The 23,670-nt window shown below is 36.7% G+C and overlaps 1 protein-coding gene across 1 annotated transcript; it reads right to left on the minus strand.

Moving 5' to 3' along the window:
• Positions 1 to 1,029: 1,029 nt before the first annotated feature.
• On the minus strand, positions 1,030 to 23,432 carry LOC145661437 (methyl farnesoate epoxidase-like). The gene is made up of 6 exons (XM_081726743.1): positions 23,106 to 23,432; positions 16,876 to 16,981; positions 10,945 to 11,058; positions 4,938 to 5,112; positions 1,572 to 1,686; positions 1,030 to 1,134 (listed from the first exon to the last, which is right to left on the minus strand). The coding sequence occupies exons 1-6, from the start codon at positions 23,430 to 23,432 to the stop codon at positions 1,030 to 1,032; spliced, it is 942 nt and encodes a 313-aa protein (XP_081582869.1).
• Between the last annotated feature and the right edge of the window lie 238 nt (positions 23,433 to 23,670).

Genomic DNA, 23,670 nt, shown 5'->3' on the forward strand with positions numbered 1-23,670 from the left:
AAACACGCTCTGTGCTTTGAAATAAGCGTAATGTTAACTCCTCTGAACCAACCACAGGTTTCAGACATCAGCTGTACATACTGTATATTCCCGCTACTATTAAAGCTGTGAAAAAGCTTGATGGACCATATTAGAGTTTTCGTCCATGAAATCCCACCATGTATGTTTGTTTTATGTAACTCGTGGCAGACTTTGGCTGTAAACAACAGAATAGAGTTGCACCGTAGTGATATGGCGGTTCTAAGCGACAATCCCGTTTAATGCACGGCAGGACCTGTCACTTTGGATTTGCTTTCGACCACTGTTTTTCTTCCCCGATGCGATTTTGCTATGAGTGTTGTTGACCGCTTTCACCTTGAACACATTCCTTCGTGGGACACAAAACACGATAGGACCTTCATCACGTTTGCCCCGCATAAACAAACGCCAACAATTTGTCCTCTGGAAATCAGAGAAATCGCCCATTCTACATGATCAGATTCTGCTCTGTTCCCCGGATATTGCCATTCTAATGTTCATCACATAGTACGGAGTCTGTCATAAAACACCATCACCAACACCCCGGTGCTGTAGTCGGCTCCTAACTGTTTGCAACCCAGATACTTGACATATTTTTAATTCTAGGTGTTTTCATTTACCTGATAATTCTTTGTGTATGTATTATATTCATAATTTTCTGAAGAATAGCTTGTTCAACTCTGTTCGCAGGAATCAGTTGATTGGTTGGTTGTTGATTTGGAGGTCTGCGTTCTACTATTTAAATCAAAGTGAAATGACAAAATCTCAAATCAAATAAAGCGCTAACTATATTCAAAAGTTTATTTTAAATGGTTCAACCGGTTTTTTCGTTAAAATTAGACATGTGTGTAAAGTTAATTACATTTTTGCATATATAGATGAAACTATTTTAACAAAATATTAACATGCCATTGGTGATTTGTGTGTCACAAATGATTACTTGCTCCCGCCACTTGGTTCGTCAGGTTAGGGCTATTCTAATTAAAGACACGTATCGTGTTCCGAATGGACTTAAGGACCTTTCAGGAATGGATGAAATGGCACCCAGTCTTCCAAATTACAAACAGGCTGAGCGATCTGGATGTCAACAGTAGACTTATCACAATATTTTTTCTCCTGGATTCGAATTTCATGGGTATTAGGTAATACCCGTTAGCCAGTCATTTCATTATCATAATTCATTTGTCATCATTTCATTTGGTTTTGAGACTCCTGTAGTGTGGTAATCACCTAAATGATAGCTTATTTCTTGCCACACTCTTATTAACTGCTTCCTAACGTTGGTACTGAATACACGACTTCCATATATAATGTATCATCCAGGATCACAAGGATTAAGTCTGGACACATGAGAGGCTGTAGACGAGATGAACATGATGTTTTTGCTCGACTCTTCGAATCCATCTTCTTGGGATTATATATATAGCTTATTCTATACTTAAAAGAGCTAGTTTTTTTGTGGGCTGCCCCGTGTAGTATTTTAGTTCATTTGTAATAGCACTAAATGTTGTCTATTTCTTAAAAGTCATGTTACAACTAAGTAGGTATTTTACCTTAGGAATCCTGAAACCTTTATAATCCATTTCCTTCACAGCCATCCGAGTAAATATTGGTAACGCTGGACGAAGTCTAAATACTTCAAGTAGTGCTGCTTTTGTATACGGCAATCTGGAATGATAATTTGTACTCATGAGGAAAATTTTCTCTTAGGACAGATAAAACCACTTATTTCTCCTTCTTTGATTTAAAAGCTTATGCCAATGTTCTTACCCGACTGGCATTGGTTTGGCAGGAAAAAGAAATTCAAAATGCACATAAAACTTCTCTCCTTTGGTAAAATTGTGAATTTATTAAGACTCTATAACTCAGTTCCTAATACAAAGACGATTCATATCTCATTTGAATTTTAATTAAGAATTATTTTCTTTGGTGAAAATTTAATTTGAATACTCTCAGAAATACGAAATATCAGAGGGATATTTTCATAATTTACCTAAAGAAATTTACGTTTCCTAACTTTATTGCTCTATAAATTGACAATGCTGCTTCAGAGAAAAGAGAAAGGATTACTAGGCATACACCATTGCATTTCGATGATAGTGTATGAACATTAAGTTCGTAGCTCCTACAGTACCTGCGAAGATACAGTTAAGTTGTCAGTTGTAATGTAAAGGTAGAAAATTAAGTTTATTAAAGTGGAAGATAATGCTCATTTACACACGTTCTAATTGGAGTACAAATGCAATCCGTACTTGGTTTGAATTCAGTTACTCACCTTTCGCTGAATAATTATATGCTTGGGCACAACGTACGAAAGGAAAATGAGAGGAGTATTTTTAAACTTTCCTGAGAAATCTTAGCGCTCATAATTTATTTGGTGATTACTTGACAACACTTTGTCTGAGATGTGCAAGACATGTCTTACTATCCCGCAAATGTATTATGTTAGTTTAGACTTGATAACTTTAATAGTGCTTGAAAACATAGAATTTGAACACAAATTACCTGAATAAAGAATATGGTAGTTGGAGGTGAAATTTTCTTGGTATTAACAATACCAAATGTAACATTTACACAGTTATTGACGCAAATACTATAGAAATAGAACTGAAATCGTAATATTCAACCTCAGAAAGTTAGGCAGTAATCTATGTACATTAAATCGGTTGGGTTTTTTATAAATGACAATTAGTCCATACAGATACAAGTCGTGTTTCCAATAGCATCTCTTCATGGGAAGCAAAGAAGATTAATCAGTCTATATGTATCTGACTTTGACGTCTCACCCACCTTAGAAATAACCACGAAACCACCATTAGTTGCCCTGTATGTGAGCACCACGTGTTTTGGCAATAGACGTACTCTGTAACTTCCATTGTAGCAGGCTCCGCTGAAGTACAGAAACGGGAATCTTAAGCCACACTTCCTGGGAGACTCTCTAGGGAGCACGAACAGTGGTGACAAGACAAGACACAAGTGTTCTTTTCAATAGTCCAAATCCGCAAAAAAAAAAAAAAAAATCCATGGGATTGGCGCACGGTGACTTCACTGGAGTACCCTGGAATGGAAACGGCCTAGATGCCAGTGTTCGTTACCATCTATTGCAGAAATCTCTGTGTAAATATACGTATTGAGGTCTAATCCATATGAACTCGTACTTTAGTTACTGAATTTCTATACAAACCCGCACAGAATTATTGCATTTTCGCATAAATTGGTGTGAGGATATTACTGATAAAATGTAAAGTTGATTTAGCAGTTTATGGGACTGTCGAATCGTTAACTTGCCTTCAAAGCAATTTCCAGCGACAATCAGGAATTCCTTCGAGACATTACTTTACACTGACGGATGAAGTCAGAACGTGTTTTTGCGCCTCGTGTAACGTACATTACGGCTCGAGTTTCATCACAATCTGATAGATAAATTCATGCTTCATGAGCATGAGCATCCAAGCATGATCATGCTTGGCAAAAAACACTCATTTTTCTCCGAATAGATGGCGTTGGTAGAGGTGCCCGCAGTGAGTCTTTCCCTCCGATGAGACGCAATAAGGACATGTCTACGACTTTTAGACACGATCCGAAGTTTTAATTTGCAACGTAGGTTGTCGGTCATAGATACTGTGCCACATGCAAGCGCATTACCATAACACGGTTTGTAGGAGGGTTTCCTGTAGGGTAATTTGGCGCAACTTCCGAGCTACAGGCGCAGTCAGCGCAATATACGATGCCTCTTACAGTCTAAGTTAACGAAGTGCTGGAACGTCGTGCTATTTATGTCGATTAATTATGTTCTTGGTAGTCGTTGACCCTAATGCACATCTATTTTCAATGCACTGTTTCTGAATTGTGTCTCGGAAAGCTCGGAGTGTAAAAGTGCTGCAGCATAGTCTCCCTGAAACCAGTTCACCTTGAGAGCCACGATGGACACACCACACATAAGCAAACTTGAAGCAATACTAGAAAATTTTGCCTTTCTCCTGCGTATGCATCATTCCAATCGCTCGATTCTGTGAACAGAGGTGAAGATTTAAAATCGGACATATATAAGCGGCGCAATCTTCCGTAGAACGTCACTTGAAAATGTCGAAAGGTCCGGGAGATCTTCGAGGAACTAAACAACTAAAAGAAAAATAAATCGGCAGTATGTGCTTGAGTATCGTCTAAGAATCATGAATAGTTCAGGAAAATTTTCATATGTGATTTCATCACGAATCGTATCATTAAATGTTTGTGTTCAAATTAAAGGAACAACCAAGCTGCAGCATGAAGACAACTACATCAGTGTGATCTTCATGACAACGTTTATTTCGAAGATCATCATTTGGAACAGTAATTGAGTTTCCTTATCCGAACCACAAATAAATAAAAAAAATGTTAGTTCTAGAGCTTATAAGCTCAGAATATTCATCAACAAAGAAGGGAGTCGTAGTTGAAGGATCATTGAAAGCATCTTCGTACTTATTGACATTTAGGAATTCCACACCATGAATTCAATCCCAACGATCTGATTATGAATGTCGAGTTTCATTGTAAAGTTTTACGTTATATGAATGCCTAAGCTATAGTGCACAAAAAATGGTCCTCCCAAAACTACACTATACCCTGTCATTGAGCTCTTGTAGATTCTTATCATCTTCATCAGTTCCTTTTTACAAACATGAAGATGCAGCTAATGGTCTCCGCTTTCATAGTGCAGAGGAGAAAAGTGATAATCGTAGAAAATGCTTGGTACCCTTCGAGAACAGAACAATAAACGTTTCAGAGCTGGAAGCAACTGTGGATCTTTGCAAAACACTAATTTCAAGCATCACAGTCAAATTTTGCTGTCTATAACTCATTTAAATTTGTACTCAATGTATAAATATGTTTTTTGAGTTCGTTTTTAAAATAGATATATGAAAATTTTAGCTTTCTACCTGTCCATGTCCGCGAAAGTGGGACATCTGTCTCTTCCAATTACGGAATCAATCTCTTCGTGTACTTTCCTCTGCATCTCTGGGTGTGTAAGCATATACAATACAGCAAAAGCCAAGGTGTTTCCAGATGTATCAGATGAAGCAATGAACAGGTCTATGCATATGTCAATAATATCTGAAAGAGAGTAACAAAACATATACCGTTATTTAGAAATTTCTGTTTTAGTAATTGTTGTCCAAAGTTCTAAATTATTTCATGAAATAAGTTTCAAAAATAGCTTGATTGAAACAGTGTAGAATTCGGTAAAGCGCTCTGGTATATTTCTATTTTATACAATATTCCCATGTTCCTATTATAGGATATTACAACATAGAGGATATTCGATAAAGCTCTCATATGGATACTTAAAGAGATACATGTACATCCCTTTTGCACAAAGAAAAAGATTGGCAATGCCTCTGAATACCTTCTGAATATCCTAAACATACTATACAGAGTTTTCTAGAGCAAATGATGCTTACTTTAGTAGTACGCGTAATTACTTCGAACGGTCACACAAGCAGCTGTTGTCTATCTGAAGGTATGATCTGCGATTTTTTGCTGCACATATTTTTTGTACGTGTGCAATGGTCATTATTGGATCTATTAAGTCCGATAAAGTTTAGGTTTAAGATTTAGCAGACAAGGGTAGAAGTCATATACCGAGTAGAGTCCGCTGAACTGCCAAGCTGACATGTGGTGGCGTATTATCCTACTGGAAGATGGAGTCCGTCAAAGAATATAGATACACTAAGAGGACATAATTGGCTATGGTAAAATGGTACGATAAATTAGTTATACCATTCTGAATGTAGACTAGAGGGGAGTATCTTTTGTAGCTTATTGCTTCAATGCCAGAATGTCAAGATATACGTAGAATTTTCCTGGTCCTTTTCAACTCTATAAACACTAAAACAGTTATCGATGTATCCAATTTAGAACCGGTTCTTATCTCTAAAAAATATAGCTCTCTATTTACATCGCCACTCTCCGTGCACCACTGAATAGACCTCGGTGATGACGAAGTATCAGGTACAATCAGGAGTAAAAATGCGGGGGAACCGCGGGAACGCCATCCCCTCACTTACCGAAAATAGCTGTGACATGACATTACGCTATGACATTAACATCCCTTCAACAATTTATTCTTTGGCTTACATGAGAGGTCATGGTGGCTCTCATTACAGTCGTAGTTACAGTCGTATCACTTGCAGTGATTAGAACAATTCTGACTAAATTGCTGCCAAGATGTCTTGAGCCGTGGAAAAAATGCGAACTAAAACACCCTCGACACACCCACGCGTTGAGCTAATAAGGTTTCAGCTGTTGCTAAGCGAGAGACCCTCAGCGAAAGGGAGCGGAATTCCTTCAGCCGATAGCAGCGCTCGGAACGGAAGACTAGGTGTCAAGTCAATGTGGTACATTTATAGTAGCTTTCCAGTGTGCCGCGGAAGCAATGAGGGTTACGACTATTGTGGAAACGATTGCTCTCCACTGTGTACACCACCAATGGGCCGGTAAGAGGTTATGACTCACCTCTAGCGAAAATACAATGAAACGATTACCCGAAATTTGCCAGCCAAATTATATCACCATCATATTAGAGTCAGATAGTATAATCAATTACATTTCACTTCATCACTACACCCGTCCATCGTCATGGTTAGAACTATCATGATAACACAATGTCTCGCTATGGTGAGGTTGAAGTTCAATTTCCTTCTAAGCTTGAAGCATGAGACGTGAAGTTGAAAGAAGATTATTTATGCTACCTAGCACGTGACAAACATTCATTAGATCACGGACTCGTTTGGACTGCAGTTAGGTTCACGACAAGGAAATAACATACCAACTTATATATCTTCTACTCAAATGCAGTTACTACAATATTATGCATATTTGCTGGTTTTCATACCTTTATTGGATTTTAACATTCATAAGATTCGTTTGGTTTGTTTCCTTAATATAGTGTATATACAACGTTGCAATAACAGAAACAAAGGGACAACTTCAACATCTATGATCACATAATGACCAGCTTCAGATATATCATTACCATATGAATTAATAAGCGTTCATTCAATGATAAGATCTGTACTATATTATCAATATAGGAGAAACTTACTGAATCCTGTCGACAGCTACAAATTCATAGCACGACTGCTTCACAATCGAAAATATTAATTCAGGATTTCCTTCTCAATTGCTAAATAATACAGGGGATGTGTCAGCATGACTTCGTTTCATCAACACATGACCTAATTAACCATTTCTCCATGCATTGCGAAATAGCACTACATTTACAGCTTTCGTATATTAAGAACATTTAATAAATTAGCAGAAGAAATATCCAAATTTTTAGTGTATGATTATGTCAAAGGCAGGTATCATAAGGATTGATTACGGACGTAAAGTTTTAGTTTGGGCATCACGCTATTACTTATAAAACGCATATATTAAGAAACGCTAGTGCAATAACATTTAGGGAAGCATAAACTCGTAAAGTCTACGGAAAAAAAATATGTTGATTTATTTCACAATAAGATAGTTTATGTAACCAAAATACATCGGGATATTACCTCGCACATGTTTAATAAAGTACAAATACAAAAGTGACCATTACCCTTTTGTCACTCGCGCGATATTTTGTAACATAAATGCTTGCGCGTTTGCTTTTTTCCAACATTGACATTTTAAGATACAAACACTATGTTTGGTAACTATTATTGGAAGTAACACACACACACACACACACACACACACACACATATATATATATATATATATATATATATATATATATATATATATATATATATATATATATATATACAGTGACGACGCCAGCTTTAAGTTCTTAGGAGGCAAAGGAGGGGCAGATACATTTTCGGGGGGGGGGGCGGCTATTTGCCATACCAAAAATGACATATTTATTACGTGTGACTTATTTTACATTACATTGTGTATTTCGTTACTGTCTTTATATTAGACCTATATGATTATATATTAAACTTATTTCAAGTAAAATGTATGACTAACAATAACTAACAAATAAGTAACGTCTGCACATGAAATATTTTTCAATGAAACTTTTGAAACCTAAACATAAATTGAATTACTTTCGCGTATGCTACAAGTAACACATTGCTCTAGTACTATATGCTACGTATATATATATATATATATATATATATATATATATATATATATGTATACAGAGAGAGAGAGAGAGAATTTACGAGGGGCCGCTGGAAATATCGGAATCCAGAAGGAGTGTAGGTACTAGGTAGAAAAATGAAACCGTAGTTTAGAAATACATATCTCTGTATGTACAAATACAAATTTTCATATTAATAATGAAATTCTTATTGTTTCTCAGGCGTCTGAAGTGATTGTATGCGCCCAAACAGCGAATTTCACGAACATCCAGATCCTAACTGTTATAACATTTCTGTTCCACCAAGGAAAGTCATCGAAGTAAATTAATTAGGAAATCAGAGAAACACCACGGGACTCTCCTCCGTTATATACAGTGGTGAAGAAGTAACTGGCTTAGTATAAACGTGGCGATTTCTCAACAAATTATGCATTACATCCAGGGTGATTAAAAGCAATAACTCTTCCCGAAATCATGGATGCAATTTGTGACATTATTCTTGAAAATTGCAGCATTTCAGTCAGTGGTGGATATAGCCCAGGGCCGGAGGGCCTAGGCCACCCCAGTTTTTGAGTGACAAAAATAGTTTAAGCTATTATTTATATAGTTTTTAAAGTGTATATTAAACTCATAATATACTTATTATAGTCTGAGGTCTGGCTGCACCCCGCTTTCTCAGTTCTGGGCATTTCTTTGGAACTCGTCGGTAGCATAGTTCAGAATGGCTTGGGTTCTCGGCATAATAAATTTTCAAAAAATCTGTCAGGAGAATGAAACAGTGGCGGCATCAAGTGAAGTCTTCTTCCAATTTGATTGTAATGCTGATTAATTTCGCTCACGAATAGTAACCATAGATGAAATATGGTTGTACCACTATAATCCTGAAACGAAACAACTGTCAGTGGAATAGTAGCGCACTCATTTCTCCCTCGCCCCAAGAAGTTCAAGACACAGACGTAGGTTGAGAAACTATTTGCAACATCCTTCTGGGATAAGTATGGAGTCGTACTCATAGACTACCTCCGCAACGGTCAGATATTTAATCCAGACTCTATACATTACTTACAAAACTGAAAGAAAAATTGAAAGTTCAACGCCGCGGAAAATGAAAAGAAAGGAACTCTGTTCCTTCAGGAGAATACACCTCTCCATCAAGCCCCTGCGAATACAACTGACATTGAATAATCTAGGATTTCAATGTCTAGATCATAATTCTTATTCCGCAGATTTTGCTCCGCCTAACTATTACGTGTACTTATTTCCCAAACTTAAATAACACTTAAAAGGACGCCATTTTAGATCTGATAGGGGTAGTGCTACGAACAGTGGTGCGAGGAAATCTTCAGATTTTTTAACTTTTCTACAAAAACTGGAGCACTGTACAAAATAATATATTGACTGTCGGGGGAGTGTAGAAGAAGTAAAACTTCGCCATTCCACGTGCACTCCTTCTGGGTTGGGCTACCAATTTTTCAGCAGTTCCTAGTCAATATTGTATACGTCACGTCAGTACTTTGAAACAAAATAAGTAAGGGAGCACTAGTATATACCAATTACTAACGAAAGATCAGCACTCTGACAATACGTTTTATTGGGAATCAATTTAATTCTATAAATTTATTATTGTCATTTGCAGGAAAGGGAAAACACAACTCTTTTTATCCCCTTCAAAAAATTAAGCCCTGGTAGTTGCAAACTAAGCTGTTATAAGCACATCCTCTGAATATTGAAAGCCGAGAATAATGTTTCAGAAAAAAAGAAGTATAGAACCTTTAAATAAAACAAAATATGAAACTGAAAACTTCAAATCTGGATAAATACAAACCATTCATGTAACTGTTTTTACCTTTCTTTTGTTTCCAATCGAAGTTGATCCAATGAGAAGAAAACAAATCGACCAAATCTATTATTCTTCGTTAGGCACAATAATTAAAAATCATAAGAAAGAAGTATAACTAAAATTCACCTCAAAAGGCGCCAAATTAGAAAACAGAAATATGCGTGCATACCCAGACGCTGAAAGAAGAAAGCTTGAGGACTAATCTGCCACATAGTAAATGCATGGAAAGTAGACTACAATTTGACAATGAGATTGGTTATGATACTGATATAAAATACTATATGTAGAATGTTTAAAGATTGTATTAGTCTGGGGGGGCAGTCTAGGTGGCAGTCAGGGGGGCAGTAGTAGCTACTAGGGGGGCGCTCGCCCCCTTGCCCCCCTCTGGCGTCGTCACTGTATATATATAATATTTACAACATATGCTTTGACTCTACGTGAAAAATGAGCGTAATGAACTTTATATGTATTGCGAAAGCGAATTAAGTTTTAAAAATAACTGACGCTACAGTCTGAATAATATACAATACAGATAATTGTTTATAACTGTAAGACTGTCTGTAAAATGTTTTTGGACTGTTTGATATAATGGTGTATTTACTTATTTCCACAAATTTAGGCAAGTCCAAATAAAGGCATTATTTCCGCTTTTGATGCTGGTTTACAGTCACGTTCTCTGTCGAAACTTGTTTGTAATTTATCCAAATACTTGTTAGTACATTTTACAATTTCATCAATCATGACTGCATTGATAAATTTTAAAAAAACATTATTTTTTTAGAGATACCCTTAGCTTTGGCATCTTTTTCTCAGTGTTTTTACACTTTGTCTTTCCCGATGCTACCAGTTCCTTCTTATTCCATTTTGTTTTTGTGTCTTTCCCAATGAAGCAATTTTCACTGTAACTGTGGCTCACATCCACGTCAATTGCATCTGAGTCTGCATCTATACTCATTCACTTCTTCAATACTTATATCTGCATCCGTTTCAGCAGCCACTAATTCTCGATAATCAACATCAGATTCATCATTAATATTGTCAAGCCACTTTTGTATCTCACTTGCATTCAAAAAGCGAGACATTGCTTAGAAAAACAAAACTTCACTCATAAACAGTAATTATTACATTAATGATCGCGCGTTTGAAAATTTCAAACTCCATAAAAGTACATGGTTGCTACCTTTATCATGGAAGTGCACGCGCGTTTGAAAAAAGCAAACACAGACGAAACTATTTCCTCAACCTGTACTGGAAGCTACTACAATTGGAACACGCCAACGAGCTTTGAGGTAGAAGACGGGAAGAAACAACTTCAGAAATAGAAGCGGGGATGATTCCGCTAATGCGACTGTTCGTAAACAGCATTAGTTTTTATTCACCTGTTTGCTTTTTTCCAACAGCGCGAGTGACAAAAGGCTACATCAGGGAAGATCTAGACGCCGGGATCATAATCTTCCTTATAACTTTCCACACAATATTTCAGCAGGACAATACCTGGCCAGAGCTCTTTTCGAGGAACGACGACTACCGATAATTTCCTGGCCTATAAAAGGAGGTGGGCTGATAAGGGCCATTTTTCGCCCATCAGGCCCGAGATGTGAAATGCATGGTTTTCAATAGTATACCTCATAAAAATAAGAAAACAAATATATTTTAACGGAAAGCGCTATAAGTGAGAGGTAAAAAAAATAAACAAAGAGGTAAGTCGTGTGTTAATGATGGAACGTAAACACTAATGTCATGAGTTGTAATCCGAGAAAGCAATAGTAAATATAACACTAACGGCAAGAATAAGAAGAATGAAGTCTACTACGACTATGAGATCAATATATTACATCGGAAATAATCAAGCATAGATAATAATCAGACAGCTGGAGACACTTGTAGCTAGTTTGCAGATTAGGCATCGTGCTTGCTGTCGTCATCCGAATCGCCACTGGACCATCTTGCAGGCGCCATCTTGTAGTGTGTGAGTATATTCTAGACTTGGTTTCTTAACTGCGGTGGAATTGTGGCGCCAGTAAGCCAGAAACCATAGTACGGAAGCAACATGCGCACAACATCTAACGACCCGAGGCCTACTTTACATTGACAGTACCATTGTATGTGTGCGATGTTGCTTTGCTCTGTTTTGATCCAAATATTATAGGTTTTAAATTTTATGTGTCGTGATCGTAACTGAACTCGGAGAACAGAAGCATCGTCATGATGTATGTACAGAGAGTACATACCTTCGTCACTTAAGTGCTCGTGAGTGTAAGATTGGCTATATATATATATATATATATATATATATATATATATATATATATATATATATATATATATATATATATGGGGGTGGGGGTGTTTGTGGGTATGGGTATGTATTAACTTGGATCGGATACATCAGGTAGTTATTGTTGGTCGTTGTTTTTCATCTTTCCCTTAGTATTGCAATATAGCGTATCAATGAATTCCCATAGGTACTTCATTGACGTGTGGTATGTATGATTCTTCGATATATATATATATATATATATGAGAAATTCATGCCATTCTGCGACTGGTTTTCCTGCTCGCACCTTTACTCATACCACTTTCAGAAATGACACGCTTTCTCAATACTCCATAACGTGCTGTCTCTATTTTTGCTGCCCTACACACACATCCGCGCAAACAATACATTTTCTTTATATATTTTATTGACATGGTGAGCATGTATTTTCAGTCACAATCGGTAAATAACATCAGAGCTGGAGTCTCCAGTTGAACTCGTACATTACAGCGTATGAACGGTAGTCATCGCTATATACTCTCACGCAATACATTTTGTTCTCTAATAGGTAGAAGGACACACTGAACCAAAATCAATTAGTACTCATATCAAAGGTTACACAGCGTTATATTATGACGAGTCAGATTTATTTTGGTTCATCGACTCCTTCTTCCTAAAAGCCTCCATCAAAGACAGCAAACATTACCAAAATGTCGCAAAACGCTGAAACGAACTCTTTTTGGGCACTCATTTCTATGACTTACTATTTTCTTTATCGCGTATCTATTTTCTTTACATATGCAACATATCTTCTAGTATACAAATACATTGCAAACTTGTCAGAATCGGACACTTCATTTGTCAGTTGTCTGATGGGCGAAAAATGGCCCTTATCCGCCCACCTCCTTTCCTAAAGGATTGCTTTTAGTTTATGTGTGGGATATTGTTGTTCGACATCTTGTACGTCATTGCCCTCTAAAAGACAGTACCAACGTATTGTGGACGTGGACACAACAGCGTGTTAATACACTCAATTTCTTTTTATTCACTGCCACGATATATGAAGTCTCACAAAGCACGTGTACACATCACGCCATACAGATTACGAAGACTAAATGTGTAGCAGAGTTACAAAGTTGTAGTACGGATATATACCTACGCAGAAGACATTGTCAATCGTCGTCAAGCAACGAAAATTGATGAAGGAAATACCATTTCTGGATAACAGGAACCAGAACACCGCAGAAGGCATCAACCTCCACCGATTGATCATCACCTTCACTCTCTACGAGGTCTAATCTCTGAGAGCTCCATTATCCATTCCACTCTCTACGACTCTCTACGACTATTGCTAGGACCCTGATTTCACTATTCCCTAAAATACCTGGTCTCTGAGAGGTACTTATACACATTCCTTGGCCGCAAGAGCCTTAAATCCTGTCACCCTAGAACTCTTGAGCTCTGGGTTTGCACAGACTCACCATCAAACCAAAACTATCCGAGAAAATTATATTTGAACTATGGTTTTTATTACTGCTTTGTATATGAACAATTTTTATAATAAAAGATAATTCGGAAAGTCCAAAATTTCCCGTGTATCATTCTTAGCAATGCCCTAAAAGACAGAATTATACAATACAAACAGGGTGGGATATTTGATACGATTTGATATATCTTGATACGACCTTGTAACTTTTAAACTAATGGACAAAAGGGAATTAAATTTCCTATCACGCAAATATCGGCTGGAAGATATTGTTAGACATACCTTGTAATAGCACAAGTCTAACAGTGCTGCCAACTCAACATAAAAATGTATTTTTCAAATTCCACTAAATCAAATTAATACATATTTCAAATCTCCATATAAACCAACAACATACAATACTACACTTGTCATGCAGCGTTGCAACTTCAGGACAAACATAAAAGACAACCACATTTTGAAGGGTTTGTACAACAATAATGACGCAAATGAAACAGACAGGGTAGTACACATCGACAGTAACTTACGGTCTAATAACACGGTCATCATATCACGTATTTCGAACAACTAACAACAAAGTTACAATGAGCTCAAAATTTGACTCTCTTGAAAGGACATTATTTCGAAAAAGTGTTCAGATAAGTATCAAATCGAATTAAATATGTGCTTTCCAACAAATATAAAGATAATAACGCCGTTTATCAACAATTTGATATATCAAACCACTCTTGAAATATGAAAAAAAATGTAAAAGATTTTATTTTTTAAAGTGGCGTATTTTTGAGAACTTCTAAAGCAATTTTTTATTTACTTTGCTTCTATAAAATTGAAACAATACTTTTTAGTAAGTGTAATTACAATAAGTTCTCGGAATTGTATACTCTTAAGCAGTGTTTTAAATTTTAACATTTTTATCATATCTCTTGAACAGCTTGAGATATCAAATAACTGTAAATGGAATTGTGATCTTCGCATCCGTTGAAAACGATTTGTCTAATTTAATGAGGTACTTATCTAAGTAGTGCTTTGAAATAAAGGCTTTTGACGCGTCTTTGGCGTGGGAGACCAGGGTTCGATTCCCGCTGGGAGCTTGTGTGGTTCGGATTCCACGTTAATCAGTAGGTCCCGTCTCATATAACCTCGCCGCTGAAAGGGACGTTAAACTGAAAATCAACTCAATAAAAGCTTTTGAAAGAAAAATTAAACTTTCAATCCCGTATAACTTTCTTCATATCCATTCGAAATCCGTCGTATCACGATGATACTATTAAATACTAAAGCCATTTGGACGTCCATTGTCCTATCTGACGCATTTGCGATGTTACTTCTACATGCCATCGGAATTTGTGTGTTTGTTGATGCCGTAGCATCCTTAGTTTTCAACACTGAATAATGAATAAAACATTGTAACTTTTTGTTTTGAAATGTAGATTTGAAATGTGTAATAACTTGATATAATGTATAACAACTAGAAAAATAAATCTTTATGTTGCGTTGGCAACGCTGTTAACATTGTGGTATTGCAAAACACGCTAAACGATGTCCCCAAGCTGATATTTGGATAGTGCAAATTATCAGTGGTTTTCGTCCATTAGTTTTAGACTTAGAAGGGAGTACCAAGACAAATGGTCCATCCTTTATATATATATATATATATATATATATATATATATATATATATATATATATAGATAGATAGATAGATAGATAGATAGATAGATAGATAGATAGATAGATAGATAGATAGATAGATACAAGCACTACAAGATTTTCGTAGCTGATAAGACAATGTGAGCCGATGAAATGTGGCAAGTGCTGACGACTCTGTGCCATTTAGTTAGAAACAGCAGTGCCATAAAGCAGAGGAGGAAAGTCGCAGCACCATAACACTGTATTCAGAAAGACGTACGTGGATTAAGGTTGAAGTGACACGTGTATATAGTGCAAAACAATGTCTTTAGGAACTTTATGACGACGTTTTCCCCAAAATGAAAAAATCACTTTGTGGGAAGTACTGCGACACAAGAGAAGTCATCATCCGTGCTATATAGCATTTCCTGCGAAACATCGACCAAGATTGACGCCCTGTCTGTATACGACGACTTTCACATGCGTAGCAGAAAGTGATAGAGACGGAAAGCGATTACATTGATGAAATTTAACAAGTTCGTTTTTGTGCATAAAGCTATGTACGCATTATAACAATGTTCCCAATAATTTTATCCAGCCCTTCTATGTACACATTTCATAATGGTACAAAATAATCAAAAATCTATAAGGCACTTCACTGTAATATAAAAACAATCAAAATTCTATGAGGCTACTTCACGGTAATACGAAATAATAAAAAATCAATGAGACTACTTGAAAGTAATATAAAAGAATCAAAAAGCTATAATGCTACTTCACAGTAACACAAAAGAATCAAATCTCTGAGACTACTTCACAGTGACACAAAATAATAAAAAAAATCTATTAGGCTACTTCAGAGTGATACAAAAGAATTAAAACGTCTGTGAGGCTACTTTACTGTGATGCAAAAGAATCAAAATTATATGAGGCTACTTCACAGTGATACAAAAGAATCAAAAATCTATGAGGCAACTTCACAGTGATACAAAAGAATCAAAAATCTATGAGACTACTTCAGAGTGATACAAAAGAATAAAAAATCTATGAGACTACTTCAAAGTAATACAAAAGAATCAAAAATCTATAAGGATACTTTACAGTAACACAAAAGAATCAAAAATCTGAGAATACTTCACAGTGACACAAAAGAATAAAAAAATCAATTAGGGTACTTCACAGTGATACAAAAGAATTAAAACATCTGTGAGGCTACTTTACTGTGATACAAAAGAATCAAAATTCTATGAGGCTACTTCATAATGATACAAAAGAATCAAAAATCTATGAGGCTACTTCACAGTGATACAAAACAATCAAAAATCTATGTGGCTACTTCACAGTGATACAAAAGAATCAAAAACCTATGAGGCTACTTTTTAAGATGAACCAGAAGAACATTTTAAATAACTTTTATTATAATTAATTACAAACTGAAATTATAATTTTCATTCAAACATCAACAATATTACAACTAAATATTTTAACATTCGAGAAGAGTATAGAAAGAAGTTTAATTAATTATTTACCTTCTACTGTTATAGATTTCTCCTTTGATTGCTCAATTAATAAGCAGTCAATCAGATTTCTAGGATTATTTTCATCCAGTGTATCCTTCCGCTCTGCAATTTCCTTCTGGAATGTGAAGATAACAAAACTGTATTTAACATTAGACATAGTTTCGGTAACAATAATGAATTTTGTTAACAAGTCTACTGAAACCTAATTTAAAACCAACCTACTGGGTGGCCCATAACTATCATTCTATATGATGCTTGACTAACTCTAGTGTTTGTAATTTGGGACAAAAGTTCCGATATGGTAACACTGTGTAGCCTGAGATGCCAATGGTCACGGTCACTATACCATACCATTGCGAGTGTGGCTGGACGAAATATTCCCGAACTGCTAGATTTGTCGATGTTATATACGTCTATTTATATGTAAAATCCTGACCGCCTATATTGTTTCAGACGGAAAGTACGTATAGATGAAACACTTATACGGAAAGTATTATAAAACAGGCGTTTTCAGTTATACGTCTGCTGTAAGTTAAGTCCAAAAACTACAGGAATCACGCATGTAACCTACCATTTTAAGTACGCCACCTGCCATTTTTTTTCTCAGTGTAGTTCATTCCTAATCGCAAAAGAGTTGGTAACATCAATATTCTGCAGTAAGAAGAGTTTAATGTGGCTTATTACAACAACTACCTAGATACATTAGATTGCTTATATTTAATGAGATTTGGTATGTTTGAAGATTAAACTTATACTTAGAAACGTAAGCTTGTCACTTACATATCGCATAAATACATAATAGTTTTTGACTAAAGCTGGGTTGTTATTTTACAAGAATCTTGTAACTGTTATAAAAAAAAAAAACTTGTAACCCGATCTTTCTATTTAGTGTTTATTCGTTACAACTTGCTGAAAGCCAGAAAGGTATTTTCACTCACGCAGCACTGCATTCTAGTGGACAAGTAGTGAACCTAGTCATTAAAAACGTGTATTTTGGCGCGCTTCCACTCCACGTCCAAAAGAGTACATTGTTTCGGAAACGGCGAAACTGTTTTTTTTTTTCTTCTTTATGTGAGCGAGAGGGCGATAGCAGGTAGCAAGCAAGACGATCCAGAAGGTTGCACATGATTTGACTCCTTGCAAGATGAAAAAAATGTACATTCCTTTCAAGACTATGTTTACATGGAGGAATGGGTTACAAGATTTTTTAATGACAGCTACAAGATTCTTGAAAAGTAACAACCCAGCTTAAGCTTTAGTTTATCTTAAACAGTACGTTAATAAATTTCTGAATTGATTATTTTATGTTTTTCTTCCTTTCTTCCTTCCTTCCTTTCGTTTTTTTTTTCAGCCACAGACAATGGCCCATCGCAGGAACAAGAAAAGTGTCTAAGTACTCTCTGTCACTGAACTGGGACAAGTTTCAACATATTAGGTCCATCAGTCAAACAGTGGACTTTAATAATGCTACACGCAGCGCGGTAACACGGAGGTGTTCTCAGCGTAGATCCAAAGGTTGCAATCCAGGATTTGAAAAATAATAACAATCTGCCATGAATAGTTATGATTAACTACATGCTTTCATTCACTACATGTTGTTCTCATTTATTCAGAAAACCTCATACCATGATCATAGTACCAACCACAAGGTACTGTAGATTAGGATTCCCACATCCGTCCTATTTGCGTTATTATAATTCTAGTTACCTCTAAAGGTTGTGGTTAGATTTACATTGAATTGCACAACCCAAGCGTGACGTAATGTTGCGTGATTTCAGTGCAAATGCGAAAAAAGAGCACCCTTGCGTGGCTTCCAGCCCCGTTCGTTCGCTGACGTTCGCTCAGCTATGTTTTGTAGCGTAAGTAAATATGCTCTTCTTTAATCAATAAAGTTGTGTTTGAAAAGTGCACTAATACAACGTGACATTACGTCACGACCGGATGGCGCAACTTAAATGTAAATTTAACTACAGCCGCCCCTAAATTTTAGATTATGTGAATCTTTGTGATAATGTAGATACTTTACTTTGAAACATTCAATAATAAGTATGGAATGCAGTTTTTTTACTATGCAGTTTTGGATTTTGTAATCAACTGGCTCAATGCCATTAAAAAAAATACAATACAATTTTACGCTGGACTAGGAACTCTGTTGATCTGGTTGTATTTCAGAGTATGTCAGACAATGCTCCAGTACCGATGTTTGCATAATGTAAAATTTCATATTTCTATCTAACTTGGTTTCTACGGTAACCACAAGTGTAATCGTTTTTTCGTGAAACACGCTGTATAAATAGTCGATGTTACTAATTAATCATACTACTATGACGTAGTATAGTTAGAAACGAGCGGGGCTTTTAGGGGGGTATGAGGGGGCGGTTGCCCCACCACATTTTTGAAGTGACTCCTTAATGTACATAGTTTCATTTTAAAACGTTAAGTTTTGTATGTGTTACTGGTTCATAAAAAGAAAATAGTGCTATATAATATTTACCGTTGCGTGTGTACGTATTGGTTATTTGTCTTCCGGTGGAGTTATGAAAGCTACAGGAATTACGTTATAATTGCAATTCAATGCAATTAATATTGCAATTGCGTATTTCTTTAAATGTCGTAGCATTTGTTTGTAGTATTTACTACACAGGTCTGCAAAAATAAAACAATGCTAAGCTGTTTCGGTTTAGTTAACTGATTCGTATGTGTTGGGATGCGCTGAATCCAGGAATGACAACGTTTTGTCCTGGGACGTCTGGGTTTCGGGTGGTCATTGTTGAACAAAAATATGAACACAAATATGCGATTTACAGAAACACCATTAAAAGCGTAACACAGATTAATGTACAGAAAGATGCACACACGTAAAGACAAACAAGTAATATCACTCTCAATTAGATTGCTTGTGAAATTGTCTTTATTTTTTAAGGTCAAACTTCGTTTGGACTTTGTCCTTTTGTAGGTGGCTGCCGGAATATCCCTAAACAACATCCAGCATTAGTCTGCCATCATCGTATTACTCCAGTTCCCCATGCTACCGTCGTTCCATTTCTTTGATATCTTAATGGAAATGATCCCCTGTTCTTCACTCAATGCTCCCACACTAGGGGCCGCGGTGGCTCAGTGGTAGAGCGTTCACCTCTGGTGCTTGGGGTCCCGGGTTCGATCCCAGCCCCCGCCAAGTGAACTTTGTGGTGGACAAACACCGTGTGCGTGGGTTTTCTCGGGGTTCTCCCGTTTCCTCCCACTTTCTTCATTCCACCATTTCATTCATCACTCATCATCACCGTCTCCTTTAGCCTAACCGGCATAACCGTGGGACGTAAAACTCAAACATTTCATTTCATTTCATTTTTTTTCAATGCTCCCACATTGCTCAGGAAAGTAGTCAAGGTGGGAGTTGAGAAAATGGACTTTTAAGCTCATGGAACAACCAAGGTTTCGCAACGCGTGCAGCTTTTTTTGCACCATTTACTTGTACTGTGAGTCCTTTCGGTTTCCCAAAAACGCTTTTATGTCCACAGTAAAGGCAATCCAAGATTCTTTTTGAGTCGGAGTCATTGAACTGATGAAGTCTTTATCGGATGTGTTTTCTAATATCAAGGCCAACAAAAACCCGCGTAATAGCGTACTCGTAGTATTCGAGCTGCAAACAGTGTAGCCAGAACTACTTACCAACGTTTTATAAATTTAAGATGTAATCTTACTAAATTCGTTTTATGAACAGATTTATTGTTTTTGGTTTTTCTTTGTAATCTCCTACTCTCATTCATGACACATTACGATGTGTGTCAGTGATCGCCATCCGGACCAATATACATGTATTTTCATGTTTCGGGGAGCACAAATACACATAATCTTCCATTATAATTTATATTTTCGTGTGATGCACTTGCAATTTATTGATTTGACCACATTACATTCCGATTGTGCAAAACTTTTAACGTCCAATCGCCACCACTGGTTAGAAACGTGAAGTTTCGACAAAAGCTCGTGTTCTCACCGGAGAAAAAAGATAAAGAAGAATATTTCAAAATATAACTACTAAAAGTGAGGTAAACGAGGGTTTAAATTTTCTCACTTATCCCTTAACTATGAAAGATGAAACTCGGCATACAATAAAAATGCACGGCTCTTCAATAAAAAAATATGTTTCTGCATTTTGATAATTCCGCACTTAAATAAGGAAAGTAGAGGAAATTTCTCTTTCTTTCTTCACGAAGTGCGGAATGTGGAGATACGCTTTACTTGGATATATTTAATTTGGTATATAAACATCTAATTGAAAATTAAAAAATATATGCTATAACGTTTTCAAAAATTCCGCTCCTAAGGGGAGGAGGAGGGGTCATTTCTATGGTATCCTTATTTTTCAGCCTTTCTTCAGGAAGTGCCGAACGTGAGGATTTACTTAAATTGGGAGTTTGAAATTCAATATAACAACTCTTTATTTAAAATAAAAAGAAAAATGTGATTCAACATTTTGAAATAAATAAAATGAAATAAAATGAGTTTTACGTCCCACTATTATGCCAGATGGGCTAAAAGAGACAGTAGTGATGAGAAATTAAATAAAATAATCGAATGAATAAAGTGGAAGGAAAAGGGGAAACCCCGATGAAACCCACGCACACGGTGTTTGTCCATTAGAAAGCCTGGCTGGGATCGAATCAAGGACCCGACGCATTAGAAGTGAACGCTCTGCCACTGAGGCATCGCGGCCCAGCATACTGGAAGATTCCGAATCTGAAGAGAAAGGGAAAAAATGTTCAATATTCAAATTTCTGATTTTATATACAACCTCTGTTCAGAAAGTTCGCTGAACATGTCTATATTTCAAGTAGATTGTCTTTTCTGAAACAACAGTTACTGTTGTTCTTCGAAATAATTTCCTTTGATGGTAATGCACTTCTGAAATGGTTGTACAAATCCTGGAAATTCCTGACATAATTATCTTTAGGGATGGTTTTCGTCTGGATCGTTACAGTACGTCAGATGTCATACGTGTCCAAAAACCTCTGGTACGTCAAGACTGATTTCAGTTTGAGGAACAAGAAAATGTTCAGGGGAGACAAATTTGGGGAGTAGCGTTGGGGATTGAGTGACAACGCCCCTGTTGGCTAGAAACTGCTGGACCAGAAAGGTAATGTGTCACCGGACATTTATCGTGAAGCAGGTTCCACTTGTCTTACTTGGTGTACTGCGGACATATCTGCTTGATGTGTTGCAGCATATATTTCAGAATTTCAAAGTATAAAGCGGCCCTTAACTTGGTGCCCTCATGGAGGAATTCTTTATGGATAAAACCTTAGAGTCGAAGTGCAACACAAGCATTGTCTTCGTGCGGGACAGGATCTTCATTTCGCACTTTCTTCTTTTTATGCGACCATGAACAGCGTGACTTCATACTTTGTCGCTTGCCTTCGGGGTTATACCTCAGGCGACCAGGTCCCGTCGCGCATGACGAAGTTTTCAGGAAATTTGGATCTCGGTCCGTCGTGTCGATGAGATCTTTACAGGTGTCAAGCCGAAGTTGCATTTGTACCGGCGCCAAAATGTGGGGCACAAATCGGGAGCAAAGGTTGCGTTTATCTAAATCTTGGGTCACTATGAGGTGGGCCGTCTCACGACCAGTTTCCACTTCCTCTGAAGGCTGTCCGAGGTGCGTGCAGTTGCAGGCCGGCCAATTCGGGGAACGTATTGTACGGTGCTCCATACTTCTCATAAAAGTTTGAACTACTCGCAAACATACTGCAAGGTGACTGCACATTCTTCGTAAATTATTGTCAGCAATCATGAGCCTATTTCGCGGATTTTCAAGTTTGAAACAGAACAGCATATTTCCACGAAATACACCTTCACTCTACCATGGGTTGTTTACACAGGATAAGCGAACTCGCAGCTCCACCGCTAGAAAACTTGTTCAGACACGTCTTGACTTGTCAGGCGCAGGATGCGTCAGTGACGTACTCTTACGACTATGAGCAGTATGACGTCATTCACCGAACTTTCTGGACAGAGGTTGTCCATTACATCGTATTCATCCTGTACAAAGATAGGACATTTCTGCTACTAGTTATAAAAAAATATATAGTGAATATTTTACCTTCATCCATTTTGGCATTACTTGTAAATTACGGTACTAGAGATAATTATCATTCTTTACCCATAGTAAGTTAGGATTTTAGTGAACAGATTTTACCGTTAAGTAAATAAGTAACAGTTAATTAATTGAATCTACATACCTTCATATAAGATCCAAATGTATCTCTCAAATTTGTCATAGCATTGTAGCCTGTAGCTTCAGGGAAAACATATTTTAATGGTGGACACACAAAAAGCAATATAATGCCACTTAACGAAACGTTAAATCTTTTTATACATTTAACCATGACGTTTACTAATGGGTCGTCATAATTAAAACTTGTACTAGCAATCATTCTCCATATGATGTTTGTTGTAGGCGCAGAAAATGCAAATTCCATATCAATGCCATTATTTCCTGCAATACTACTACGCTTCTTGAGATGCGAAAGAAATTCCTTTGCCTCCTCAACGATTTGAGTCTCCATATTCTTGGTCCCAAAGCCCAAATCTTTCAACCATCTTTGGGTAGATCTTCGGTGAATTTTCCATTTAGGACCATTTGAAAATATTAACCCTGAAAAAGAAGGTACTTTAATGTTTTTTTAAAAAAATTCATTACCATAGAGCTGCAAGCAAACACTGGTTTAAAATATCTACGAGGGTGATTCAGAAGGTAATGTTCCTAACCCCACTACTTGGCCAATAGTATTGCAAATATTCTGA

This window comes from Thermobia domestica, chromosome 10, assembly GCF_964235325.1.
Source record: "Thermobia domestica chromosome 10, izTheDome1.hap1.1, whole genome shotgun sequence".
Lineage (NCBI taxonomy): Eukaryota > Metazoa > Arthropoda > Insecta > Zygentoma > Lepismatidae > Thermobia > Thermobia domestica.